The following is a 27,642-nucleotide window of genomic DNA, read 5'->3' on the forward strand; positions in this document are numbered from 1 at the left end:
CATGGGGAAACGGGATGCATAATCGAGGCCGGGGAGACCGCCGATTAATATTCTAATTACGAGAATCGAGAGATAAGTATGTCGGGATTGCATTCCCTCGGGGGACTCGTTGAATATTTATTGTGCATCTGCAATAAAAGAATTGTAATCGAGATTAATTCGAAGACTTATTCCTTGTCGATTGAAAGGTTCTGGTATATGTTTGCACTCGTTGTTATCAAGAGGCTTGTCGATGGTAATACAAATGGAAATCCTGATTCTTAAACTTGCACCACTTCTATAATAACCAAATCATTTATTTGTGAATGAGATAAGATGTTGAAATATAGAAACCTCACAGATTCTCAAAATAGCCATTAGGTACTAGAAAAATAGAGAACAAAAAAAAGGGGTAGGTTCCGATTTATTCGCGGAAAATCGAAGGAATCCGCGGCGAACGTTTTAATTTCCGCCCCATTTTCCGTCTTTCGACGATCTCTCCACCCTCTTGTTTCAACCCGATCTCCATCCTCCTTCTCCTCCTTTCTTCCATTTCCTCTTGGTTGCCGGTAGATGCGCGGCATGCAAAGCCGTAATTAGTGGCTTCGCGTGTAATTATCGTGGAAAAAAGGGCTCTGAATGCCCATAGTATTCAGGCTGTCGAGGATGAGTCCTTCGCAATGGAATCCCACCGAGCACCCTTGAGACATGCGGTTCTTCCTTCCTTTTTCCCTCGTCCCAGCCGTTACCATCCACCGTTGCTTGTTCCTCCCTTGTGCACATTCGTTGCTTGTTCGTTTTCGATTCCGCTTTCTTTTATTTTCGTTATCGAGAACCGAGTCTCTCGGTTCTTCGAACGAGAGGAGCCAAGAAACTGTCTTGTGTCAATATTGAAAACTCTCGCGACGGTGACAATATTGATCTGTACTACTTATAATTCTTACTGCAATTCATTAAATCGTACAGCGATGATCGACGATCAGGAACGTGGTCCTCGCGTTCCAAGGCCTAATGGCAACCCCCGAGCAATGACGACTATAGCGTGCGGTGCGGATACAGGGGAGGGACGGGGGAGGTTCGGCCGCGGGGGTTTTCGAGGGCTCTACGGCCCGGTTTCGATTCATTGTACAATAATATGACGGAAATGTCAGTCAATTAATAAGCATACCGAAGCTGACTAATTTCCGCCTTTGTTCGTACCACCGGCAGGGAGGATGGATGAATAAGTGGCCATTATGCGGCTTTTATGATTGGTCAGATCCGTATCACGACAGCCGGTTCCGCTTTTATAAACCGGCGGCGGCGGCACGTCGAAACTTCTCCTCTCCTCTCTTCTGCGGCGAACCTTTTTAACCGCGTGCACGTGCCGCACCGAACATATCCTCAGCCTCCTTCTCTTGTTCCCTCCTCGGTCCTCCTCTTTGTTTTTTTCCCCCTTACCTTCGTTCTCTTTCTGCTCGTTCGTCTAATTTCTATCACCGTTCGCTTCTCAATCTTCCCGGAGACTTTGACAGTTTTGTCAGCCGATAAATAAGATATTACGAAATTGTTTTACTCGATGATCCCGCGTGATTATTGCAGATTGATTCGTGGAACTTGGAATGGAACCGGACGTCGGGTTACAAGTTACAATTAGAGAAGTTGCGTCCTTTGAATTCGAAACTATCGCAAGTTCCGTTGCGGTCTCTCGTCTTGATTGGATTCCGAGCTAACTTCCATCCAATTTAGAACTCGACGATAAACGGGATTGCGCAATTCCGGGATCGTCATTTAATTTCTATTCGTAGATAGGGCTATTTCTTTTTCTGCATTAAACCGCCGGTGTTGCACGCGGCACGATAACGAGATCCGTCGACGTGGCAGCCGGCGGGATAATCCCCTCGTTTTTCCGCTTTTCCGCCCCTCGTTTATTTCGTCTGCGAACGAGTGGAATAAGGGCGCTATAGCAATTACACCATTTTTTGTCTCCCTTGACCTTCGCCGAAACGGAGCCACCAGAAAAATAATTCGCCGGCGAGCAAACATTTCCACACCGTCGATTTTCCCCGCTACCCGTGTGTTTATTCTGTTTACGGTAATTACATGTTTGCTCCCTGCGCCGCGTTTTCACCGATTAGTCGATTTAAACAGCGTACGCAGTGGTAAAATAGCACATTTCATTTAAAAAAAAAAAAAAACTTCAATAACGGATTTTCCTAGTTGAAATTTATAAAATGGCATATGTAAAACGATCTCAATGATAACTAAACTGCGGATTTTCATGCGAGATAAAACATTTGCGATGAAAGTTACAAAGCTTCCTTTTACGATTTAAAAGCATTGCAGTATGCATTTAATATTTTGTACAGTTTTATACGTTCATTAATGTTTAACGAGCATTCCTTATATCTCCCGCAAGTACAATTTTTGTACAATATAAATGCATGAAATCCGAAGAAGAACGGAGGATTTTAATTGAAACAACGAACATTACCGTGATTAAAATCTGAAAGGCCGACGGGGAAGATAAGAACGCATTAGATCCGCAATCTCTGTTATCTCGTGACCGTTGCCTTTCGCAGGCGAAAGGGTTGCTCGATTCTTGGAGCGGTCAGGCAATTACCTGGAATGACGATGACGCCGCGTTATTTCGCTGACGCGGCCGCTGCCTATCTTGCGCCTCCGCTTATCTGACGAAAGGCGGCCGAGGGTTGGGTGAAAGATATAAAAGAGTCCCGGGAGAGGGGCGTGGCGGCGGGGGTGCAGCTGCGCCATGTATCAGCCACCTATATCCTTGTCCGGCTTATATTGCCAAGGGGGATAATAGCACGGGGGCGCCGGAACGGTTTCATTACACGGCTTCCCGGGGGATAATATCCTCGGATATCTCGCTGGCCGTCCCCGCGGGCTTCAAATTCCGTGCCAGCGACCCTCGCCGCGTCACCCAAGCGCATCCCCTACCTCCGTACTCGAAGAGGTCTCGCAACCCCTTCCTGAAACCATGGAGGAAATTGCCAACACGCCTTTGGAACATGGCCGATCGAACTGCCTCGCCAATACCTTATTCATTGTCAACTGTCGTTATTCACATTCTTCTTAAATGCACAGACAAAGACTCGTATCGTTTCCGATAATATAAGAATCAAACCGAAGACTCGATGCGTTTATTGAAGTATCGAATATCGAAAATGGAAAACATATATCGTTCTTTCAAAATGTTTCGGTTTACATAAAAATCCTGCTGTTCACCGATATTCATAAAACTGTGGGATAAATTAATTTACGAACGATTGAAACAAAATCGTGAGATAAATTGATCTGCAGGCATCGTTCCATTAAAGTGTTTGTTTTCTGTATTAAATACAGTGGCGCTCTGAAATCGTTCGACGCGCACGCACGCAATTAATTCCGACGAATTCGAGGAAAACTGATTAACACTCGGGCTCCGATTATAAATTCATCGGGTAATTGGCGGAGTTCCGATCCGCCGCCGCGGCGATAGAACGTAACCGGTATAATCCCGATTAACCCATTAAAATATAAATCGCGGCTACTGATAATAATGTCTGCTGTAAAACTGGCGGCAGCTTAACCGCGCGTTGCTCATCGAAATCGACGAAACGGTTCGATGATGACCGCCCACGCTCGTTTCAGCCCTTGATCCCTGGAAAAAATCAATCTGTCGTGCCACGGGAGCACAAAAGGGGTACGCAAAAATGAAGAAATCTGAAGTACTCGATCGTACAACCCCAGTGCGTCGTTTTCAATCCCTTCTCATTCATTCAGATTCACCCGACTCATCTCTCCCATTTAAAAAAGAAAAAGCTGTGTATCTCTGATTCCTTCGAGGAGAGGGTCGGAAGAAATAAAATTAATCCTCGGGTTCCACAAAAAGGGGTTGCGAGTGGGCGGCGAAACGAAACTCTTTTCTGAACTGCTGGAAGAAGTCTCACGAGGTCGGTGAAAAGAGACACGAGGACCGTGCGCGCAAAAGCTTGCCCCGGCCCCACGGTCGGCGTTCTTTGATGATCCCATGCGCTAGTACAATGCTCACGGAATCGTGCTCGTGCGCATTGCGATTAGTGTTTTTAATACGCACATTGTATAAAGAGAAGGGCCCCCGTTTCCCGTATCAGATGCGAGGTGGCCCACCGGGGACCAGTTATTAGGCCGCTGACAGGCCCATAATCCCCGACGTCTTAACTGAAAAATATAATGCCCATTAGCGGGGATCTCTTCACCGGTCCATGGGATATTTTCTTTCACCTCCGATTCTTTTCATCTCGTATCGTCTCTCTCTCTCTTTCGTCGTTCCACTCTGCTACCCTTTGCTATTTACCCGTTTGGGACTCTTTGTTAACGTTGATTCGTGGGTGCTACCTTCGGACGAAATCACCTTCGACCGGTACTTATCGCGCGAATCGATCTCGCTATCTCGCATTCGTGTGTAGAAGTGCCTTCGTAGAACTTAATTAAGATCATAAATTGACTCGCTTTTGTATTTTGATTAGATTATTCGCTTCTGAATTTTAATGTGCATTGTATTTTCTCTGTTTCAGCCGAGGTAAAGGAGCAAAGTGTATGTAATAATGTCAATACAGGTAAGTTACATTTCTAATGAGATTCAAGCACCTTTACAACTTTTACTGTGATTCTAATATACATATTCTGTTCGTTTTCAGCTACCGGGACAGGCCAAAAGGGTATTTCACTTTCCGATTTGCAGAGCGTGTGTACGTAATGATTTCTCTATTACATTATTTGCCCGAATTCTTTTTTATATTCTGAGTCGATCAATTTATTCTATATTAAACCGAGTCAATCCGACGTATCTATTTAATCTAAATTCTGAAAGTTACCCTTTTTTATTCGAATATTCTCTCGAATATAACCGAGGTAACTTTACAAATTTTTTATCATTGTTTTAATGTAACGAACGAACGTGTAACTAACAATATTATCATGGAATCGATCATTTCCTGAATTCTCATTGTCATTATACAATTTGTATCATTCCAGCATCTGTAGTCGAAAACGGTACATCTTCATCGCCCACATATTCATCCTCCTGCCCCCAAAGTAAGTGATCATCATCATTTGTTTAATCTTTCATCGACGTTAATTCTCTATAATCCCAACGCACATACTTCGCTCAAAAAGTACCAATGTCATATTTCATCACAAATGAGTTAAATTCATTAATACATATTTTAATCGACTAATCTGTTATCAACAATTCTTTTATTGTAAATCGACGCATGTAGTTCCAATCATTTTCGTTATAGAGAATTAACACGAAAATATCTTAACGACTCGGTCGAAATTGTTCGAACGGATGCGAGGCTTCCAGCCTCTGCCTCCATTGTGCCGCGTCGATACGAGAGGAGCGAATATTGCGTAACATATATTCCAGTTCGCTCGGGCATGAAAACCCCTCGGACGGTTATTATATTTAATAGAGCGTCGGCCGATTTTGCAACATCTGCTTTTTCTGAGCCGCCCGAAACGCGTGGCCGGATTTTTAAAAAGGGAAAGCAGCGGTTCGGACCCACATCGATTATCTCGAAAGAAAACGAGCCACTTGTTCCGCTGAGTTCCCTCGTGTGTATCGGTTTGAGAATAGTTCTCAAGAGCGCACTCTCCTCTCACAAACTTATTCTTGTTGCTTAGTTAAAACTACCCCGTTTACGCATATATTTTAAAACGATATCGTAAACGTTCTACATATTTCACGTAGAAATCTATTAACGGTAAACGTGATTTTCAGTAAAAAGCGTTATTAACGTGTATAATATAACAGTAAATACGTAGCGTGCAATTTAAACGTATAATACGCTGTTTAGGTTCATAGTTTAATTTACGATCGAGCGATAACAATCGGTGGACGATCGAGTACCGAAAATAGCTCGGTACCGCTGCGGATCAGATGATTTTATTAGTAAATTAGAATGCTAAGTGATGTTGATGCGGACTGCAGGGACCTGTAAATGAATACTCAACGCGGTTATTAATTTCCCCCTCCGGTAAAATATGTAACGCGTATTAATGCTGCAAATTCGATTGTAGTTTCGTCCCAGCGACAACGAATGATAATCATGACCGTTAATTATGCCGCGAATTACAAATCGAACATGCGACCTAAGGGGTTTTAGTGACTGGTTACCGTTTAATACCGGATAACCGTAAGCTTGTTATAAACAATCCCTGCAATATTCAGAACATCATTTTAAACCAAGAAAGGTTTTCAGGTGCACAATTAATATCTGTTAGATTATTTCATTTTTAAAAAGCGTACACGGTCGGTTTCGCATTATTAGGTTTGATCGAGAAGTTGTCGGGTGAGTCGGCAGGCGTTAGAAACGCATCGAACGCACGCCGAAACACGGTGAGCGTGGAAATGCTCGGGTAGGGTGGGTAATGTCGGGAAATGCAGCTAACGAAGTTTACGAAGACACTTAACGGAATTACGCCCTCGCCAGCAATGGCCCCCGCCGCGCGAGCTGCGGAGTTCTCTCTCCCCTATTTTGGTCGCTGCCTGAATTCCCCGTTCGCTCTCGGTCCGTAGAAGCCAGCCACCCACACCCTCGCCCGTTTCCCTTTCTGGTGGCAGGGGTATCGTCGCGTTAATTACCGCGAGCGGAGGCAAGAAGCCGGGGAAAATCGCGGCGAGAGAGCGCATCACCGTGAATATGGTCCAGAGAGGGTGGTTGGCGAAAGGTCGTGGAAGGAAAAGCGGCTGCCTGAGGGTTGACGGGATGGGAGAGAGAGGACGAGAGAGAGAGACCGAGGCGTGGGTGGTCGACGTGCAGAGGGTGGCTAGGAGGTGACTCTCGGGGGCGAAACGAGAGAGGCTGGCTCGGGTTTTGCGTCGAAGAAGGGTGTTATTGACATGGTGGGTGTCGCGGCGTCGGCCATCTTGGCCTGCCTGCACCCTCTCCTCCGCGTGTCTCTCTCTCTCTCTCTCTCTCTCTCTCTCTCTCTCTCTCTCTCTCTCGCCGGGCACCCTCTCTGTGCGCGTCGCATTCTCCTGTTCCACCCCGGCATCAGCCGTCTCTCCCTCGCGCCACGAACGCTGTCCCCCTCGCGTCCAGGACATCCTTGTGTCCCCCTTGTGTCGAGTGACATTCGGGCTATACGCCCGGCCTAACCTGCCCGACAGACGCCCTGGGCCACCCTTTTCGACCAACCCCGGCGACGAGCTCCGTGGGTCCCGGGGGTTGCTTGTCGCCATGGCGACCGAACCCTCCTCGCCCAACCCCCGTTGGCCAAACACCGGTTCCTGTCCCTCGGTACACACTTCTCTCTTCGTTTCTCGCTCCTGTCTCTTCGCCTCCTCCGAGGGTCGTCTGCGTTTCTTCCACACGCCGATTTTTACCTTTTCTCGAAAACTGCTAGCGCGTAAAATCAGAACTTGGATCATCATCACGCGATTCTGTAGGGAAACCACGACTTTCCTTTTCCTTAAAGAAATACCAAAGATCTCTCATTTTCGCTTGATCTTCTGCGTTAATATCGGCGGAGGGAAATATTCCCGGTGCTCCTTTCATTTCACGCTTCTCTCACTAGTTTCTCGTCTTATTTATATATTTACTCGACCCATTTCTTCACTTTCCATTCGGTAACTCCGTCTCGGATCAGCTAAGAAGAATTTCACCCCTCCGCGAGTTTGCTTTGCCCTCGAGCGTTCTCGATTAGCAATTTCGACTCTCCTTCTTTTCATACCATTTCCCTTTCCGCGTGTTCCTCTGTCGCATCATCGTTGCATGCGTACCCGTTCGTTAGTATATATTGTGCAACAAAGACATAGATTTATTACTATTTTTTAATCTGGTCCTCCGAGCGGAAATTGACGAAGCTGGCCAGGAATCATTGTCCCAAGTTGCACGTCGTTCAACAAGTTTACGAATGACGGAACGTTTGTTCATAATGATACGCAACAGTGATACAAAAATATGGTACCAACACATGGTCACTGGACGGATGTATGAGAACGAGAGTCGTGCTAATAACGTACGACATATGAGGGATGCTACCCCCGGATACCGCATTCTCCTCGACTCTTTACCGGCTTTCTTCGGCGATGAGAGCGGGCCTCGATCGCTGGCGAACCCCTTTGTTTGGTCGCCCTTTCTACATCGTGAACTGTTGCCGAGGGTTGCGATCACGTTTTCCTGCCCCCTCCCTCCCTTTGTCCAGGAATGTAATGATTCCGTGTTGCTTTTGTGTCGCGAAGGAAACACGACTCGTTGTATACGCTGGTCCATTGGCGTAGACGCTATCTCATTTCACCGTTGCTCGCAAAGAATTCCATTAATATTTCTGGAATTACTTGCGAATGTTCTCTTTATATGTATAATATATCGTCTCTTAAAATTATAACGTCAGAAGATTGAAAATATTAATTTCGTGGAGTAAAATACGGTTCCCAGAAATTCTATCATCTTCCTTATAATTGTCTCCGATTTTCGAAACGCGATCAATCCTTTGTCGAAGACAATGGGTAATAAATGAAAAAACTAAAAGCATTGTGCTGTGATTAGAAATTCTGCGACACGACAAAGGTATTACTGGGAATTTAACCGATTCGGTGTAATACATAGTTCACGCTGCATCGGGTGTCCATATGTCGCATTGTGTGTTCCCCGGATCGTTTCGCGATCAGTTCTCGCGCAGTGGATCGCGTCGCGACCAGTTTCAATACGAGAACACCCGTTGTTGTTGATGTTGTCGCTGTTGTCATCTCTACGCCCATTGGATTCTCCAGATTTTTTTAATTATTCGTCCGTCAACGCATGCGAAAATGGGAATTCACGTCAGACATAAATGGTTTACTGTAAAAAAGAGAATGGCAGTTAGTATTATTTATATGGAATATGAAGCGAATCTGCGCGATCAAAATTTGTATGTTATCGAATCATTTTCATCGATTGGTCGATTGAAAAAAAAGATTGGCTGAACAGAACCGATAATTGGGATCTCGGATCACATCTTCCGGTGTTCTTAACGCGATTCGCCCAGCGGAAACGGGGAGGATAGAGGGAAAAAAGAAAGGAAACGAGGAGGAGGCTCGCCTCCATCGAGAGGACTTAGAGTATTTGTTGTCGACGACAGACCGAGGGGTGGAAGAAAGTCGAGGACCAATTAATTCGTGGCTCGGGCTGCGGCTTGATTTAGCAAATCGTTTGCTAATTGGTTGGATTGCGGTGCTTCGCGAAACTTTGTGGCCGGCCAAGAGACAAAAGCCGTATCGATAAACCTCGAAGGTCTTCCCGCTAATAATCTCTAATTCTCTCTGGCCAACTTTGAACAAAACGCGGACGACGACGGACGGCGTGGGACGGGATCTTCGATAAACTCGTTTCGAATATCGCGACATTTTTATCGGATTTTAATCATTTTCGAGTAAGAACGTTTAATATCAGGTTCATTTGTAATATGAAATTACATAGAACAAAAGAACTGTCAATATCTGATATGTAATATCGCGAAATTGCCGCGCGAAAGAAATTCAATTTAATCCTTTATTGACCATTAAGTAAAGAATTATGATACCGTTTTAATATCGCGTCGATTGAAAGAGTCGGATATTCGCGACACCCCGTGCGCTCTGAATAATCGTCGACGCTTACGATAACCATATTAATTAGCCTCGATAGCTAATCATTACGAGATAGTGTGATCGGGCAAGAGTCGAAGAATCGTCCTTTATGCTCGCGGATCAACTCTTTATTTATTCGTGATGCGTGGGCGGGTGATCGACGTGAAACGAGTTCATTCATCCTCGGCCACTATGAATGGGATCGAAATACGCCACGGGATACGACACCGTATTGTTCCTCTCTCGATTTCTTTTTTTCCTCCTGTTCCCTCTCTCGCTTCATCGATCAGAATTATATTCGCAGATAAGGAGCCACAGTGAACGGATTCATTTAGGCGTTTTTGATAACGCTCCCGGAATATTATTGAGAGGCGTCTTGACCTCGATTCCGTACCAAGTCGCCTCGGAGATTTATAGCAATTTACGATGAATGGAAACGCCTGCCGTGGATCATTCCATAGTCTTATATTATTTCCTGTCAGCACAATAAATTCTTCAAGATTGTAACACTTAAAGTGATGTTACAATGGATTGGAAATCTCGTTGCACTAAAAAAAAAATATAATGCCTTTATAAACTGAGAATTTAAAAATGATTCGTATAGGAGTTTCTATGTAGAAAATTACTGTGGCACGTTGAAGTGGGAATTGTTGAATTGAAAAACGCGATTGCGAGTAGCATCTCGATCGATCCGTCGCCGGCTGCCATGAAACACGGAGCAACCCGCAAGTGTCCGGACGTCGAGGACCGTAATTCGATGGCGACGTTAAAGGGGGCGTCTCTCAAGGGTGCGATAACTTTCGGCGTCGACTGTATCGCTGCCGGATGATACCCCCTCGGGGGTTTTCTCCCCTCGGGTGTTCGGGTGTGTTTCGTTGCCTGGCAACGACACCCTCAAAGTCCCCGCTCTGATTGGCCCCCCGTCCCGCTTCTTCCTGTCTTAGCCTCGTCGCTGTCTCACCCCCTTCGACAATCAGCCAGCCGAGCCTCCTGTATCGACGATCAAAACCACCCCCCTCTGTCCGTCTCGCCCCGTTCCACGAAAATGGAAAGTCGGACACCTTCTCGGTCCGCGCTCGATCGAGCCGGACTCGAAGAGATCTGATTCGCTTCCAGAGACATTAGCTTTTAAATTTGAAATTTCTTCAAAGATTCTGTAATATCGAGGGATTCGTTAAACTCATTGAAATGGACAATTCAATGAGTACTTGAAAACGACCTTTACAACCGCTTAAAATGTATTGAGAAAAAAAGGAGAGCCGGAGAATAACGTCAGATACCATTCAGCGGAGTCCTTTATCCATCGACAAATAAATTCAGGCTCATCACGGTGAAGGAGGCCGCGCGGCTCTCGCGGAATCGACTCGATCGTCGAAATCCGCTTACGAATAAACACCGGTTTTCATACCTATTCATCGTCATTTACTACGATCATTTCTATTTTTCTGACTCGGTAAATCGAGCCACGAAAGGATTAAAACCGGCGCTCCTTCGCCTTCGAAGAGAGGCTCCGGCCCTCTTCTCTCGGGGCCTTTTGTCGACATCCGCCGGGAGAGGGTGGATAAAACCACCCCTATTGATCCCGCTCAATGGATTCTCTCTGCCCTTTCACCTGCCACCGATCCCGCTGTTTTGACATTCCTCTCGCTCGTCCTCGCGAGCGTTGAAACGGCATTAATAGAGACCGGAACGGTTCAGAAAAAGAAACAGAGGGAGGGAGGGAGGAATCTAGAACGTGCCTCTCCTTTCAAAGAACATCCTAAATAAGCGTAATCCTTTTCAGATAGTGGAGCCCCTTAGAAATCCTCGATGCACCCCCGAGAATCCGGCAGAGAGCAAAATTTCTAATTCCTTTTTTTCACTTTCGATCATTCCGAAATCGTTATTCAATCGAATAAAACTTATTTTATTATCTTACTGTTCTTTAAATTATCAGCGAATGAGATCGAGAGAGGTAGTTTCAAAACTTGACATTTGATTACAGACGATCACAAAAACGTCGACTTTGAGAATGACAAATGTGGCGCCTCTGTGTAAGTATTACATATGATCCGTGTTTCCAAATTGATTTTATTCGTACTGACAAATGCTATTGTAGAAAAATAAGAGTACCCAAGATATTTTACGGTACGCGAACGCACCGGCAAATAAGCCAGGTAGTTAAGGAACTTAAAAGGACTGTGTACAAAAATAAAAAGTAAGGAGGGTTCTGTATTGTTCACAATATTTTCTGTACGAACGATTCGCAAATAAATAATTTACGTTTTGTAGAATGGTAATTCTTAGTAGTAGAGAACAGAGCTGCATCCAAAAGATCGAACCCGATGCCTCCGAAAAGAATAAAACGGATTTGTGTCGCCGGTTGCTGGTATGTGCTCACTTCCACTTCCGAATTATTGCGCTTTCTGTCGAATCTGAAAATTGATCGAATCACTTGCAGGACAACGAAGGTTGTAAATATTATACAGAAGATAATAAAAGCCATATGTCAACGTTCGCAGCTGCTGAGAAATTAGGGCTACCACGTGTTTGGGATATAGAGGACCTAAACAGAGTTGCGAGGTGTTCGGAATCGTGCGCATATTATGCTGCACGAGATCTGATGAACGAAGCAGAGATCGTATTTTGCCCTTACAATTACCTTATCGATCCAAATGTTCGCGAAGCGGTCAGTTTATTTATTTAATAAATGAATAAAAAACACTCCATATAAAAATAGAAGAAATACGAACTATTATAATTAATTTAGATGCATCTGAGTTTAACGGATCACGTCATAATTTTGGATGAGGCGCATAATATAGAGGATACGTGTTCGGATGCAGGAAGTATTGTGATTATAGATCACGAGTTAGAGGATATTATACGTGAATGTAAAAGTCTTAAAAAGCATTTGGAGAAATATACCATGTATGGAGTTATAGAAAATTTTGTATCGCGTATATTGAAGTGCATAAGAAGCGTCGAGCTCCTTGAGCGTGTGAGTTACATAATGTAGAAACGTCGGAAGTAAAACAGAAAACTTGTACGATTTTTATAATTGATTGATTGCAACAGGATCGTCTGAAGACGGAGTTTGCTAAGTTCAATTGTGAACAATTGGTAAAATTATTTAATAACAAGGAGATGAATGAAGATAATCGTGAAGAGTTTAAAGAAGAAATAAAGAAAGCGCTTGCCGACTCAAACAAGATCAAAGAAGAAAAGCCGAAAGCTGACAAATCTGCTCAGAGCAAGATTATGTCGCTTTTTATGAAACGACGGTTGGAGAAATTACTCCAATTTTTAGAAATAATTGTTTCCGTTGAATGCATAGACCACTATATGGTATACATTGCAAACGACAAACAAAGAGAACAAGGTTACAGTATTGTAAGTAAGGAACGTTTTAAGAAATTCGAATTTGCAAGAATTACTTCAACAATCATTTCAATTTTTAGGACAGCGAAAATTATATATCTATAAAAAGTGAAACAAAAAGTGTGAAAGTAATGAAGCTTTTATGTTTAAATCCGGGGTTGATATTCAAGCAAATCGCGGAACGAGCTCGATGCATTATATTAACGTCCGGCACGTTAACGCCGACGGACTCGTTCGCGAGCGAGTTAAGAACTAATTTTAAATATACCCGTCCAGGAGAACACGTAATACCCAGAGAGAATGTTTACGTGAATTGTGTGTCCGAAGGTCCTAAAAATGTCAGACTCATGGCTAATTATAAAAATGTTAAGACCTGGAGTTTCCAAGTAAGCTTTCTCCAAATTCAAACGCACCAGAATATATTTAGAGTATATTTCCTATTGAAGAATGATTCGATTTTACAGAAGGCGCTCGGCTGGACATTACACGATATTTGTGTAATGGTCCCTCATGGGGTGTTGTGCTTTTTTTCTTCGTACCATGTAATGGAACAAATGGTCAATAATTGGAAACACCAGCAGATATGGAAGCACATTAGTAAGGTGAAACGTGTGTTTATTGAACCCAAAGGACAAAGAGAATTAGAGCATCGGATGCATGAGTTCCGTACCGAAATCCGCGCAACTGCATCTAAGCCCGTCAATGGGATAACCGGCTGTTTGTTTTTGGGGGTGATGAGAGGAAAATTAGCGGAGGGTGAAGACTTTAAAGATGAAGAGGCTCGATGTGTGGTGACGGTAAGTTTCTCATCCCTGCGATTAGATTTTAATCATTATGAAAGCTCTGCAATAATTCGATTCACAGGTTGGGTTACCATTCATGGCAATAAACATGGAGCTCGATTTTAAAATGGCCTATAATGATGCACACAGGTCTGAAGGACTGTTACAGAGTGACGAGTGGTATAAGACACAAACTTACAGAGCTCTGAACCAAGCTCTAGGACGCTGTATACGACACATGAATGATTGGGGAGCGATACTACTTATTGATGAAAGGTTCGTACACTTTAATTAACTTCCATTTCTCACATGTATACGACGCTGTTACTTTCGTTTTTCAGATTCAGTAAACCTGCTAATCGAAAAAAGCTACCAAAATGGGTGACTGATGTGGTAATTATTACTTCATTTACATTTAATTAGAATAATTTGAATTTTACTAATTACTTGTTTATAGTTTTCAAAAAGTACAAGTCCGAACAGCTGGAGGGCTGAACTCCAAAAGTTCATAAAAACACATGAGACAATAGCTGATAATTAATAGAGGGAGAGAGTATGTGCCGACTAATACAGATTTTATAGAAGATGATGGAGCCATATAAAACAGTGAGCAAAAATACGATAAAATACTGCTAATCTAACTTATCACAAAAGAACATTTTATTAACGCCTAATTGAAATCGAAAATGTGGAATCTATGCAAATACATGTGCTTACAGTTTTTTTAGAGATTAACTGTGTCTCGTTTTTGTATTGTACGAAGATTTTTCTTCTTAATCTTCTTTAATTTGGCAGTGTTCGTGATCTGCAAGAAAGAATTATTATGTGTACTTTATTTCTTTCCATTTTCTCATTTTTCACTTCGTGATATTCTTTATACTTACGACTTGTACAATTTCACTCTTCCTTTGATTCTCCTCGGCACGTTTCAAGTTGGCTCGCCTTCTCTCTTTCTTGGCCTCCTTCTGTGCTCGTTTCTCCTCTTTTATTGCCCTCGATAGTTCTTTAACACGTTTCAAATCCTCCTTCAATTTTTGCCTCTTGTCAAGAGACATTCGTGTACCACGCGTCTTTACAATAGACGAAAACCTGTTTATAACAAATAGAAATGATCCATATAATATATTTTATTACTTTTTCTTTCCTCTCTTCTCACCGTTTCCTTTCTTCTTTCCATGTTCTACCAGATTTCGGCTTTCCTTTTGGAATTTGTTGTTCGAACGACTTTTCCTTTTTGTTTTTCTTTGGCATGGGATTCGAAGTCTCTGTGTTAGAATCAACATCGGATTTCTCGTCATTCAATATGTCCTCCGCTCTTACTACTTTCACGTCCGTTGTCACTTCGTCGTTAATCATTCTTATTTAACAATAATATTACAATACTATGATCAAAATACTGTAACTTTTTATAGGTAAACAGTAAAGATTACACTTTCACGTGCACGAACGACAATTGACCGATTGACTATCCAGTGGATCGTAGCCATTTAACAACGACCATGGGGAACGTGTATATTACAGTTCGAGCCGACGCTGGTAGATGTCTTGATATCCCTTATTGGACTCAGTGAAGCCGGCCTCGTTTTCTAAGTTTAGTTTAAGTTTCGTTTAATTTTAAGTGAATTTTATTTACTCGACGATGGAAGCCTTAGAGCAGATACATAAATATTTAAATCCGGATGTGAAACAACCGAAGCTGAAAATTCTCGCCACAGAACACCTGTCAGGTATGCACTTCCAAAACGTAACCTCAACACTTCCCAACATCACAAAAATTAACTGTTTATCGTAATAAATCGATTTCAGGTCTCACTGGCACAGCAGAAGGGCGAGAACTCCTGTTGAAATGTCCGAAAGTATTGACGCAATTAATTGTCATGATTCAAGATAGTGATACAATGATTTCAAAAGCTGCCCTTCAGGCTCTGATAAACATAACAGCAGATGAAGCTGGTGCAAGTGCTTGTCTTCTGATTTCTGAGGTTCAGCCAAAGGATGAAAAATATTCTTCCAACCTGGTCCAAGTTTGTATCAGGTAAATGAATTACATACAAGTAACTTAACTATTTCTTAATTTATTTGTTTATTTGATAGATGTATAATGGACAAAGAAAATGCTTTAGCTGACCAATGCTGCATGATTCTTAACAATATGACTTGTTTATTACATCTGATGGATAGAGTCGTAACCCTTGTTGAGAAAAGTAATTACACGTGGGAAGATATAGTGGCAGTGTTTACTGTCACTAAGTATAACAAAGCTGGTGCCAACCTTCATTACTTGGCTTATGTTATTAACAATGTCAGTCGATCTCCGCGTGTACGAAGGTAATATACAATTTTTATTTAACTTTAATTATCTGTATATCCATGTTTTACAAATAAACTATAATATGTAGCTATTTAATGGACAAAGATCGTACTATTATCCAGAGGCTGCTTCCATTCATGGACTACAAAGATAATTTAGTAAAACGCGGAATTATTGGAACTGTAAAAAACTGTTGCTTCGATACGCACAGCCATGAATGGTTGTTAAGTCCAGAGGTGGATATTCTCAGTTATTTGTTACTACCATTGGCTGGACCAGAAGAATTCGATGATGAGGATAATGATAAACTACCGATCTGTTTGCAATATTTACCGGAAACCAAGGAGAGAGAAGCAGATCCTGAAATAAGGTGAGGGACTATCTCCTATCAAATTTTCTTCAAATGATAATATTTTTTTAATTGCTTCAATATAATTTATTTAATTACTTCAGGCTCACGTTGTTAGAAACGTTGTTTCAACTTTGCGCGACGAAGGGCGGCAGGCAAATTTTAAGAGAGAAAAATACTTACGTAATTCTCAGAGAGTATCATAAATGGGAACAAGATAAGAGAGTGTTACTAGCTTGCGAGAATATCGTCGATATTTTAATCAGGTAAGATACATTTGCTTCTATTTCAAATTATATATTTAAAATTTTTGGTAATTCTATTGATTATAAAATTACAGGACCGAGGAGGAGATAGGTCTGGACAATCTAAAAGAGGTCGCAGTTCCTTCGGAGTATATAGAAAAATTCCATAAAATGGATCAAGAATTTATTAGCGGTACATAATATAAAATAATCGTTTGATAATAGAAGTTATTTGGTACATCACGAAATGTACATAGTATAATAAATTGATCACGCTAGTGCGAGGTGCGCGTGATATTGCACGTTTCCCATAATTATCAGGTGGCATGGAAATATAGAAAATATACATACAAAATTTGATTAACTATCAGTGTCGATCCTCTTTGCATTTAAACGAAAATTGTTAAAAATATTTTAACAAGACTTGTATAAAAACACTTGGGTCGTTGAATAATTACTAAACTATACAAATAAGATTAAAGCTTACAAGTGGTAGTACAGGTACTTGTAAGTGTATTCGCACGCATCTTAAATTAACGGGATTAAACGTCTTTCTCTCTTTTTTTCTGTATAATATGCGGAGATTGGATCGATAATTTTCGCTCACTCACTTAGAGCCACTTTTGCTGAGATCAAGTCTCGCAGAAACGAGAATATGGTACCGTTACGTGAAAAGACTGGTGGTACATTTCTGCGAAGTGTGTAAATAACAGTACCGTTATTAATTAATAAGTATACACACGGTGCGAATCGATACTGTAATCGCCGTGTTATAGATTCTCCGCAACGATTACTATAGATCTATTAAATTAAATAGAATGCATCATGGAAATCATTCATTATACTTAAGAAATACTGTAATGTTAAAAATGAATGAATCCTTCCAGTTCCTTGTACACGTGTGAATCCACAGGATCTGATCGAAAAAGAAATACTTATGAATTTTCAAAGCTCTTTGGCACTTCAGTTCCCAATCAGAATCGTCTCGTTTTTAGAATAAAGAAATTCGAAGTTTTCGATCAGATTGAGTGGACTGAAATCACCGTAAAAATAAAACGATCATGGTAAATATCCTAATCCCGCTTCCAGACTGATGGAGCTCCTGATACTCGAAGCGTTACTAGCTCTCCTACTGATCCTGTTCGAATCAGCCCCGAAGATTGCTGCGATTTCAGCACTTTTCTTAATTGAGAGGGCTTCGTGATGCGCTCCAGATCTACTGGAACAGTGCGAGAGACACTTCTTATCCCTATCCGCGCCACCCACGTACACCAAGCGACCCTGAGTATCCCTGGCGCTAACGACCAAGACCTTCTCACTGTCCGAAGATTGCTGAGACTTCCGACCCGGATTAAACAAGTCGTAATCAAGCGCGAGGTTGTTCGAACTGCCGTAGCTTGACGACGACTGCTTCTGGAATTAATGATGAAGACTATGAGTAAAATCAATGAAGAAAGTATAACAGTACTTCGTGTTCATACACGAATGAAATGAACAGAGGAAGTAATCCAAGTTAAAGCGGAAGAGACCGTGAAATTATTTTGTAATCACCTTGAGTACATCCAAACCTTGAGAAGGCGTTCGACATCTGCCGGTCTTCGCCGACCGAACTCGTTCCGGACTTCCATTGCGACTGAGAGTACTCTCCGCAGGCACGATACCCCTTTGCCTGAGCTGTTCCAACAAGGTCGGCTGGATCGACTGCCTGGCGCAGTAGCATTTATTGCTCTCGGAGCAGCTGTCCGTATCACAGGCGCACACCACCGTATTGGGTGGTACATTAGTCTCTATCGGAAATTTCCTGGACAACGAGCAGTAACACTTGTCCGCGGACACGCAGGTACACGACTCGGAATCGTAGCTACACTCGCTGCAACTGACGTAACCGCTGCTGCTTCTGTTCGCCGCTGCTCCGCTCCGGTTCAGTCTTCTGCCTGAGGGATACTGAATTCATTTCAAGATTCACGATCTCACGAGGCAACGAAGCATTGCACTTACACGTGTCACTGTCCTCCGAGGTGGTGTGGCAACCGACGGTCTTGTTAGCCCTCCAGGAAGACCGTCTCTTCGCCAATCTGTTCGCCAGCACGCGATTCCTGTGATTGTTCCTGGCGTCGCAGGAAGAACTGCTACCGAAGCTGTCGTTCAGTCTCCTCGCTGGGAAAATCACCGAAGTGAATTCTGTGGGACCACCTTTCAATCTGGACACGGACCTCTTGATAGCTCTGCCGAGCAAACAAGATCGCCTGCTCGATCGTCTTCGCTGCGGCCTTCGACGTCTCCTCATTATACTCGCCGATCTTTGATACAGTTCGTCCTGTGTCAAAGTCGCCGCGAGTTTCAGCAAGAACTCTTTGTACAGAGGTTTCAAGTCGTTGAAGGACATTCCTTCAGGATCTGGAAGATAGAAGACATCGATTACTCTTCGGGTTCTGAAAAAGGTACGTGAATTTCTCATGTATACCAATTCATAAATTACCAATAATAGCTGCTAAGATGTCGTCGACACTGGTCAGCCCTTCCTGGTTCCTGAATTCGTCAAAAAGCTCGGTGAATCCTAGAGGTGTACCGCCTTTGATACTGTTCGGTCTCCTGGCACTTCTAGGGTTTAAAAAGCTTCCCCTTCGAGGTAATTCGACTCTGGTCATCAAGTCTCCCCGATCGACGTCAATATCGCTTTGAGACCTCTTTAATCGAGTCTCCTGAACAGCCTTCATAGCATCCTCTGATCTGCTGACTGGCGGTTCACTACCAGCCCTGCTCCTCTTCCTCACTCTGGGCTGACTGTACTCGGGTAGATTCAAATTCGACATGGAATCGGCCGATTGCTTTTTCAAAGGCTTATCCATGGTCACTACCCTGCTGACTCGTCTTCCAGAAGTTCTCTCCTGATCTCTCGATCTTCTTCGTTCTACAGATATGGAATCAGAATAATTTTCCTGATTGAACTTGTAAAACTCGTTTCTGTTCGATCTACCAAAGAAAATATCCTCTTGCGAACTCCTCACTTTTCCCTTTTCAATTTTACTAGTTCTACCACTATAAATATTTTCTTGAGCAAGGCTGTAGATTTTGTCGACATCCTTAAAATGATCTTCATAATATTTCTCTTTGCCGCCACGTTTGCTGACCCGTTCATACAACGAGTTCTCTTCACTCTTGCAACCTGACTTGTCGACTCTGTCGTATATCATAGATTGCGGTTTTAGAAAATGAATATCCTGATTCTTAGTCGCGTTCCTCAAAGGATTCAAATCGTACGAGCCGTGAGACTTTTCGTAAACCTTCTCTTTGATATCTTCCTGTTCCTTCCTGGAGCTCTGTTTCTCTGGACTGTCAGCTTTTTTACCAGATATTCCGGGCAATTTTTCATATCTGTTCGCGACAGCCTCATAAAACCCGTTAGCTCCTAATTCATATATTTTCTCTGCAGGATCGTGAAAACTTTCTATTTCAATTTTATCTAAATCCTTCTTAGAGCCAAACGTCATATTCTTCGAGTTCAGTTTTTGTTCTTCGTTCGACACTCTTGAATCCAAATTCTTCTGAATCGAATCACTTGCTTGAATCACAGGAGCGGCGTTATCTTTCACTGGTGGGTCTTTCCTTCTGCCGCGAGCTTCCAAAATATCCTCGGCCTTCACGTCAGAATTTTTCTTCTTCCTCCTCGGTACTTTCAACAAGTCTGACGGTTTCTCATCTTCGGTTACAGAAGATACCGAGGTCTTCTTGGCCCTCGGAGGTCTCACGGGTGCCACACCTGACCTGACAGTCTCCACTGGCAGAACACTCGTCCTGGCACTGATTCTGTTGCTCGGACTCGGTTCCCGAACACTGGAAACAACCGAGGCTAAACTGACACAGCCGACGCCGTTCGTTTGCCTCGGTCGACGTCGATTCGCATCCAAATCGGCCAGGAGAGCTCTGTAAAGCGTCGCAGCAGCTGCCACTGCATCTTCCTCGGTCTCGCAGGCAAAAGCGTGACATTCTAACACTCGGTTGGCACCCGGACGTCGCATCACCACTGCGAAAATTGGCGGACAGCGTTCTGCCGTCATCTTCAGATCTCGCATCGTTCTGTAAACGGTGAGCAATGATTTTCTTATAATTCTTATACAAAATAAATGAACGATTAATTCATACAAGAAATAATAGAATAATAAGAATAATTCCCACGACATTGTTAATTTTTTCTTACAGGTACTTTTTTTACCTATACAAGCCTGCGTGCCTTTCCTCGCCTTGATTCTGCTCATGATCGCCCACCAAAGGTAAAAACGCATGGTGCAACTCTCCCGAGGGTGTACGCTTGCTGCGGAGCCGCAACGCACTCCAAACGGCAATTCGGCGAAAAGGGTTGTTCTTCTCGCAAGCGTCGGAAGTGCGGAAGGTCAAGCCGCGTCTCGAGACCTCGAGCTCCGCTCTGACAGAGACGTCCACCCTCTCCAGAAGCTGGCGAAGAGGTTCCTGGAGTCCGCGGACACTAGCCACACGACCGCCTACTGGAGCTGCGCCCATGTACTTCACCTGAACGGTAAGTTAATTACAATTACATTTTTAATTAAGTGGTGGAAGCATGTGGTTGCTTGGGATTTTTATTTTTTTAATAATTGTACAATTGTGGTATTTGTTGAGCGAATTGTTGAATTAATTGTTAAATAATCGCATTGGGATAAATTAAAGAGCAATTAATGTAGCAAAGTGAAAATCTAACTATCTATTAGACAAACAATTAAGATCCTTTGATGTAAACGAGATAATGAAAGTTCATCAAAATGCAAATACGTAGTATAAATTATGTAGATTAATCGATGGTACGCCGTTATCAACGGTTTTCATCGGCCACGAGCAAAACCGTTTTAGAAACATTTCGCGATTCGCTCGTTGAACAAACGTCCCCATTAAAAACGAATCAAAAAAACGTTTGCTTGTCATTTGGTATTTATACATAAAACCTGTGAAATACGCGAAGAAGCGTGAATGCTTTGGCCGTTAAAGCATCCGATAAAATTCGAGAACCGTTTGAATCCTCGGTGATTTCTGGGGAACAGGTTTTGTCCTCTGAGAGTGATTCTTAAAAACATCCTCGAGCTATGCCGAAAATAGTTCTCTCATTTGCGTTTCTGTTATTATAGAAATGGCATCAGTCAAAAATTCTTGTACGACATTGAAGTATAAATCGATACGACGTTCTTCTCGATAATAATCGGCTAATTCTGTAAATAACTTTTCAATTTTCACTTGTCCCGTTTCCAATTTATTTGAAAAACCATTTCGTGACTACCGTTTGCTCGTAAATCCATAGTTGCGATTGCATCTCGTCGATGATCGGGCTGACCCCGACGTCGACTTCATCGACGAAGTAACGCGGAAGCGATCGTAAAAGGCAATGAGAAAAATCGGCATACCGATCCGCGGCAACGAAAGGGGAATTTTTCAGTGCTCGAAATAGAATCCCGTCATGCTTCGCGAATCGGGAACGGAATGAAAGTGACGATTAAAAAACGTTGAGTCCCGACGAAACTGCTCTTTTGTCTTTCTTTCATTTTCATCAAACGTGTTTAGAAAAATGAATCAGTCGACTAGCAATTCAAAATTCACATAGGAAATTTTTCCGGATTTCAATTTGGGGCGGAGATTTTTGAGTTCGGTCAAGTGAAAATTGAAGGAATACCATTTAATATAGATTTCTCAGATAATAGAGATGATAACTCGGCTGATTTCATATAGAAAGTGCGTCTGAATGCGTAAACGTTCTCAATTTCTTTTTTACCTACACTATACTAGAAAATGCTTTTTATCATACCGCTGAAGATTTTTCATTAACGATTTCAATATTCATTGATAAAATTAAATGGAAAACCGAGAAAGATGTTTCTGTAGCATGAAATCAGGAACGCATATCACAAAGCATAATTACCAGTCGCCAGTGTTAAGTGTTACGGACGTTCGTTCTACCCTCATTCAATGAAATTTTATTTAAAAATGAATAAAGATATTCTATTCAGCATACAAAATAAAATTGTGAATTTTATAATTTACATAAACTTGCTGAAGGTTTAAACGAAGAGAATCCTGTTATTCCTCTTTGAGAATGATATTAATCTGGTTTCTTTGCTCTAACAAGCCGGACAAATTATTATACGTCGATCTAAATTTTATCTCAGAGTTCGCCTCGGATTAGGTGAAAGAATTTGGGCTAATCAAGATAACTGGCGCGTTCAATTTATTCCTAAAGCCCGTTTCCTAGCCATATTCCTTCAAAATTCAAAGAGAGGAAAGATTAGGATTTTTTTCAGATGCATGAAATACGCGGTGCGTGCAACGTATCTCGCCACTCAAGTAGGTGAACACTCCGGCGAAGAGGCGAGACAGCTGCGTTGCTCGTCTCGAGAGTGGAACGAATGCTCGTTTCCCGAGATTTTTCTGACCGCTGGTGGGAGCGAGGGACGAATTAACATAAGTGAAAATCCTCCTTTTTCTTCGTGATCCTATCTAATTGCAGTGAAATCTTTCTGGTGCAGGTCCGCGGAGCAGGAAAACGGTTCCTCCGGGATGCACTTCGCACCGGCTCTTTCTTTTGTTCAGAAATGGTCAAGACTCGACGAAAGAATTTAAAATTACTGCGGCCAGTGGTTAAAAAACGATCGAAGTAAAAACGGTGAAACGGGAAGAATGCTCGAAGCAGAGTTAATCGTACTATTTAACGAAAGAGGAGAAGGCTTCCTTAATTTCCTGCGGTAATGGAATCGAGACACGAAGAAAAAGAAAGTAATCAATGCAGTTACCGGTAAAATTGCGGCGGCGCATTCACCGGGTGTTCCGGTTTCGGCTTCCACGGAAGCGAACATCGCCTCGATTCGAGCCTGAACCGCGCTGTTCACCCTCTTCTGCTCCTCGGCCCCGACGTCATCCAGATGGTTCGAGTTCATGGTCGACACCTCTCCGTACCAGCCACCCACGGTGGACCCGTAGATCGACCTAAATCGGTGAGTCTTTTCACACTTAATACAATCTAAGCGCAATTGACTGCAGATTTTAATGTGAAAATTAAACACTTCTTATATTTTTACGTATTCAAGATTTTATAAATATGTAAAATCTGCAGTCTAATAATATAAAATTCGTACCGCGAGTCCTCGAAGAGGGCATCGATGCGAGCTTTGCTCCTAAGGGAGCATTCCGACGCGGGACCGGCCAGTCGAAAGCCATCCTGGTAACAGGACATACTCACGCAGGACATCGTTGAGTCCTAGTCTTAAATCTTAAAAGTTTCCTCTTGCAAGCTCCGCGGAGCTTTCTCTCTACTTTTTCTAAATGACGTCATTCGTTCTGAAACAATCCATTAATCTTAATTATAAATCCACCTAATCCTCGATTGTCTATCATTTCATAGTCGTTTTCATTCTCTACTCCTTTCGTATAAAAATAAGTGCGTCACGCATATTATAATTAGAATAGAATCTTTAAAATCGAGGTTGGCTTCCGACAAAAATGAATTATTTTTGTTACGGAGAACTCCGTCGGTGAACGTTAAATGAAAAGTTAACCACGTCCGAAGAAAAAATGCGAACAGCTAAAAGTGGGGGGAGTTTGAAGATCTCGCGAGGATCTCACCTCGTTTCCACGGACCCTTGCCGCTGGTCCGCAGCCTGCGTTAAATTTATGCGGGACTACGCACCGACTTACGGGCTGCCAATTAAAACTGTAATTGCGAACAAGATTCGATAAGGAATGTCCAATCAGGGTACCAGTTATCCCCCGAGTAAAAGTGATAATACTTGTTTAAATTCACCCTTTCGGGCAAGGACGTTTCCTCGGATACTTGAATTCTATTCTTGGAAACTCATTAGCAGTGTATGAAAATATTATTCCGTCCGTGCAATCGTTTATGGAAAAGCCTGTTTCCTTATTAAGTAGCAGCGGTACGTCGTTTAAAAAGGAACGCGGAAGGCTCGTTTTCTAAGAATCAAAGCCTCTTGATTAATCGCGCAAATATTGACAGAAGGCATAACCATTCCGTTGCAATGCTATTCTAGTTTATATGCATAAATATATCCCTGGGATTTGAACGGGTGCAGCGGTTTAATGCCCCATAAATATGCCAGTTCAGTTCAATTTCTCTCCACGGATGAATCGCGGTGTACCCGTACGATTCATTCGCGGTCGTAAAACATAACTGGAACGTTTTACCCATTGTTGCATCAGAGAATTCTGCCAGGAATTTTCGCGCTCAGGCTCACACCGTTTGTCTATTATAATACAGGATTTATCCAAGAGCAGGAACAATGCAAATATTTGAATAAATTCCAAATAAAGGTATAATGCAAATTTGCAGAATGAACTGAAGAATAATGAATAAATAATTAATTTTCGTCTTATGCTTAATCAAGAAGTACTCGCATTGTTTGCATTGAGTAACATTCTGATGGTTACAATTTTCATCTCTGGTCGTCTTAGAAATACTCTGAGGTAATGTTGGTTTGCTGAAAGGGTTATTTGTCTTTCTTAATGGATACAAATATCGTTGCCTATATACTAGTAGACATCGGTCCAAGATACATTAGAGGATGATCGTAATTTCTAATTCCACGTCTTGAAAACGAAATGCCGTGAATCGGTTTTACAGTTAGGAAGAATCTAGGGACTCTTCTAAAGGCGTCTTCCCTACCAGGTTCTCGCATTATTACAGGGAATAACTGTCGCTCGCGCCAAGACATGTAAACGGAGCCCATCTGGTCTCTCACGTGGTTCACCGTTGCAACTTGTAATTTAACTCCAAACTCGATTATGAAATAGATTTCGAGATAATTGTTTTGAAAAAATATAGATCTGAATTAGTTATTGAATTAAATGAAATAGGTCGAACGTGACTGATTTCAATGTTAGAATTCTGAAATTCGTAAACTCGTAAATTTTGAGGAATCTCTGAAGATACCGTAAAGTGATCTAAATTTTAACTCTGAACTCTGCGAGGATTCACTGGGAATCTGGGTCAACTTTTTCTGTCTTACTGACTTCAAAATCTGGTTCGGTGTACACGCGATTCACGGTTCAAGTATAATTGATCAGCCTCGATCGAAGAGTGAATCCAATTTCGGAGAACGTGGCTAATTGTTTGAGCCTCGTTGCGCTCAATTATCGTCCCGAAGCCCGGGATGAAACCTTCCTTAATCATCCACTTAAATGAGGCGAGATTTCATTTTTCCACCGCGGCAAAGAACAAAAGAATGGCTCGTAAACTTAAACGAAACCTGTTTCTCGTGTCCATAAAACTGTAATTTGCTATTCTATCTTATCGCCTCATCTGATCTGTTTAAGAGATTACTCTTAAAACTGCGTTAATCATTTACAAAATCATTAACAAATATTCTACATTCAAGATTGAAATGATTGAATAAGATCAATTGCGATTCGGTTCAGAATTGATTAATTAAGAAATAAAAGCTGTTCGATCGGGGAAATGGTATTAAGGTCGCGAAGAGGATTACAGCATCACGTGTCGCCGCGACGCGTTTTAAAGATCGTTCAGGTTGGCAATTACCAAGTTCACGGCTCGTTTGCCGGCGTTCTAATGGAAATCGAATAGGAAGCACGAAACTGGTCGCGTGCGGGGGAAAACCGTGTCGAGCCGGTGAAAATATTGCCGATTCAGATAAGTGGACGAATAAACCGAGGAACAAATTCGAAAGAAAGAAAGTTCGCCTTAACTGGAATCTTAATTCCTCCTGCAAAATGGTGCTCGCTGATAAATTCCATGATACGCCGCAGTAAACGTCGAGTCCACCCTGAATCATCAGATTCCATCTACTTTCCAATAACCGTTTGGTTATGCTTTTTACGCTGATTCAAGAATTTAATGCACGAAGAATTCAACGTCTACTTTCTGTTTGGTTTTAAAACGAACTGCATATGCATATAAATAACAAAGCAAATTGAGGATAAACGAGACATGATTATTCCACGTTGGATCATGAACGAATTTCACTTACTTCGAGATGTTCACCGAAAATCATCTGAGTACTTTCCAATCCCAAAGCGTGTGGAAAAACACTGGCACATCACCGCCATGCATCCATCGTGAAGGAATCACTCCACGTCTATCGTCAAAGATCCTCTAGATTGATTCGTCATCTTCAAGAGAACTCACAAGATCGTCACAACAAGAATGGAACGCACCCGGCACACCTGACGAGACTGCGAATCGGTCACCGGTTTTTAAAAATAAAAAGCCTCGATACGTGGAGAGAAGATCGACCTTGGCCGCGAGTCGATCCGGATGACCGTCGACGTGAAACTGCCGGGGATGTTCTGCAGGAGAGACTCGGGTTCTCTAGCCAGTGAGTCGGCTCCTCCACGCTGTAACGATGAGGAGGAGGAGGAGGAGGTGAAGATCGACGGAGAGAGCCTATCTCGCCTGTTCGCTCTTCGGGAAGGGTGAACGTCTCGCCGACTCCGACTTTTTACCGGAAATCTCCGGAGTGCTCCGTCCGAGGTGCCGACGCGTACTCATCAATGTGATTAATAGATCCATCGATCTTCGTTTCTCTATACTCATCGACAGACTACTGTCTTATGAATTTACAAAAATAAATAAAAAAACGGTTCCTACTATCCAAAAATCATCTCGAAATTCGATATTGCAAATATTTTATTCTTCCTAAAACTACATAATCTAATGAAAATGTTTAATCATTAATATTATAGTCTCTCAGTTTGATCGAAACTTAGAAAAGGGGCTATCGACATAATAATTTCTGTGCAAGAGACTGTAATACGTGTAACATCGGAAATTCCTAGAATTTAGCGAGGAAAGTGGGTCGAAAACTAGTTACGTGCATTATGCTAATTACGGTGCGTTTAATGCGTAACCATTACACGAAGGAAACGCATAGGCATAAACGATGAAGGAATTGGAAAAAGCCGCGTGCCTCTCATTAACATGACAATATCGAAGTTTCGAGTGTCTGAGAGAGAAATCCGATGAAAACCATTGTTCTACGTAACAGGAATCCGTATGATTGAAAAGAAGTAGCATT

General features: G+C 42.4%; 4 protein-coding genes and 1 long non-coding RNA gene across 10 annotated transcripts in view; 3 read left to right on the forward strand and 2 right to left on the reverse strand.

The window, feature by feature from the left end:
* The window catches only part of LOC108621902 (Fanconi anemia group J protein homolog), a 46,250-nt gene extending 31,051 nt beyond the window's left edge, over positions 1–15,199 (forward strand). For 3 of the 4 annotated variants that reach the window (XM_026812611.1, XM_026812678.1, XM_026812591.1), the window contains exons 4-18: positions 4,518–4,559; positions 4,641–4,691; positions 4,978–5,037; positions 11,541–11,589; positions 11,655–11,753; positions 11,828–11,924; positions 11,997–12,224; positions 12,306–12,536; positions 12,614–12,928; positions 12,997–13,302; positions 13,381–13,713; positions 13,781–13,974; positions 14,040–14,091; positions 14,156–14,304; positions 15,111–15,199. In XM_026812611.1, coding sequence (XP_026668412.1) covers positions 4,518–4,559; positions 4,641–4,691; positions 4,978–5,037; positions 11,541–11,589; positions 11,655–11,753; positions 11,828–11,924; positions 11,997–12,224; positions 12,306–12,536; positions 12,614–12,928; positions 12,997–13,302; positions 13,381–13,713; positions 13,781–13,974; positions 14,040–14,091; positions 14,156–14,239 — 2,141 coding nt within the window. In that variant the 3' untranslated portion in view covers positions 14,240–14,304; positions 15,111–15,199. The remainder of the gene's footprint in view (positions 1–4,517; positions 4,560–4,640; positions 4,692–4,977; positions 5,038–11,540; positions 11,590–11,654; positions 11,754–11,827; positions 11,925–11,996; positions 12,225–12,305; positions 12,537–12,613; positions 12,929–12,996; positions 13,303–13,380; positions 13,714–13,780; positions 13,975–14,039; positions 14,092–14,155; positions 14,305–15,110) is intronic. The other variant, XM_018019864.2, reaches the window with a different exon arrangement.
* LOC108624944 (coiled-coil domain-containing protein 86) lies at positions 11,748–15,179 on the reverse strand. Of its 2 annotated transcripts, XM_018024692.2 has the most exons (4): positions 14,855–15,179; positions 14,583–14,787; positions 14,416–14,503; positions 11,748–11,970 (listed from the first exon to the last, which is right to left on the reverse strand). In XM_018024692.2, exons 1-3 carry the CDS (start codon positions 15,052–15,054, stop codon positions 14,423–14,425), a joined length of 486 nt encoding a protein of 161 aa, XP_017880181.1. In that variant the 5' UTR covers positions 15,055–15,179; the 3' UTR covers positions 11,748–11,970; positions 14,416–14,422. The 2 variants fall into 2 exon arrangements, with proteins under 2 accessions (XP_017880181.1, XP_017880095.1); XM_018024606.2 differs by lacking the exon at positions 11,748–11,970 and having other exon boundaries at positions 14,337–14,503; positions 14,855–15,178.
* LOC108624749 (protein HGH1 homolog) lies at positions 15,116–17,864 on the forward strand. 2 transcript variants are annotated; one of them, XM_018024368.2, is made up of 7 exons: positions 15,116–15,425; positions 15,505–15,733; positions 15,793–16,026; positions 16,098–16,379; positions 16,463–16,624; positions 16,699–16,796; positions 17,693–17,864. In XM_018024368.2, exons 1-7 carry the CDS (start codon positions 15,338–15,340, stop codon positions 17,695–17,697), a joined length of 1,098 nt encoding a protein of 365 aa, XP_017879857.1. In that variant the 5' UTR covers positions 15,116–15,337; the 3' UTR covers positions 17,698–17,864. The 2 variants fall into 2 exon arrangements, with proteins under 2 accessions (XP_017879857.1, XP_017879783.1); XM_018024294.2 differs by lacking the exon at positions 17,693–17,864 and having other exon boundaries at positions 15,117–15,425; positions 16,699–17,426.
* Positions 17,567–27,183, reverse strand: LOC108624517 (uncharacterized). Its single transcript, XM_018023938.2, has 8 exons — positions 26,596–27,183; positions 23,734–23,935; positions 23,392–23,584; positions 20,817–21,130; positions 19,083–20,680; positions 18,602–19,000; positions 18,155–18,537; positions 17,567–18,016 (listed from the first exon to the last, which is right to left on the reverse strand). The coding sequence occupies exons 2-8, from the start codon at positions 23,844–23,846 to the stop codon at positions 17,663–17,665; spliced, it is 3,354 nt and encodes a 1,117-aa protein (XP_017879427.1). The 5' UTR covers positions 23,847–23,935; positions 26,596–27,183; the 3' UTR covers positions 17,567–17,662.
* LOC113464297 (uncharacterized) overlaps positions 21,051–27,642 on the forward strand; it is a 43,011-nt gene continuing 36,419 nt past the window's right edge. The window contains exons 1-2 of the long non-coding RNA XR_003389132.1: positions 21,051–21,137; positions 23,128–23,592. This is a non-coding gene — a long non-coding RNA (uncharacterized LOC113464297). The remainder of the gene's footprint in view (positions 21,138–23,127; positions 23,593–27,642) is intronic.

Source organism: Ceratina calcarata, unplaced genomic scaffold (genome assembly GCF_001652005.2).
Source record: "Ceratina calcarata isolate Rehan_Ccalc_2016 unplaced genomic scaffold, ASM165200v1 scaffold1, whole genome shotgun sequence".
In the NCBI taxonomy this organism is placed as follows: domain Eukaryota; kingdom Metazoa; phylum Arthropoda; class Insecta; order Hymenoptera; family Apidae; genus Ceratina; species Ceratina calcarata.

Excerpts from the sequence above, each read along its gene's own strand:
- LOC108624517 (XM_018023938.2), bottom strand. The coding sequence starts at position 23,846 with ATGTCCTGCGTGAGTATGTCCTGTTACCAGGATGGCTTTCGACTGGCC. Across the intron at positions 19,001-19,082 it reads CATCTTAGCAGCTATTATTG|ATCCTGAAGGAATGTCCTTC; the intron begins GTAATTTATGAA and ends TCTATCTTCCAG. Across the intron at positions 18,538-18,601 it reads CTCGGAGGACAGTGACACGT|GCAGAAGACTGAACCGGAGC; the intron begins GTAAGTGCAATG and ends AGTATCCCTCAG.
- LOC108624944 (XM_018024692.2), bottom strand. The coding sequence starts at position 15,054 with ATGATTAACGACGAAGTGACAACGGACGTGAAAGTAGTAAGAGCGGAG. Across the intron at positions 14,788-14,854 it reads TGGAAAGAAGAAAGGAAACG|GTTTTCGTCTATTGTAAAGA; the intron begins GTGAGAAGAGAG and ends TGTTATAAACAG. Across the intron at positions 14,504-14,582 it reads AGAGTGAAATTGTACAAGTC|ATCACGAACACTGCCAAATT; the intron begins GTAAGTATAAAG and ends TCTTTCTTGCAG.
- LOC108624749 (XM_018024294.2), top strand. The coding sequence starts at position 15,338 with ATGGAAGCCTTAGAGCAGATACATAAATATTTAAATCCGGATGTGAAA. Across the intron at positions 15,426-15,504 it reads CGCCACAGAACACCTGTCAG|GTCTCACTGGCACAGCAGAA; the intron begins GTATGCACTTCC and ends AATCGATTTCAG. Across the intron at positions 16,625-16,698 it reads ATCGTCGATATTTTAATCAG|GACCGAGGAGGAGATAGGTC; the intron begins GTAAGATACATT and ends ATAAAATTACAG.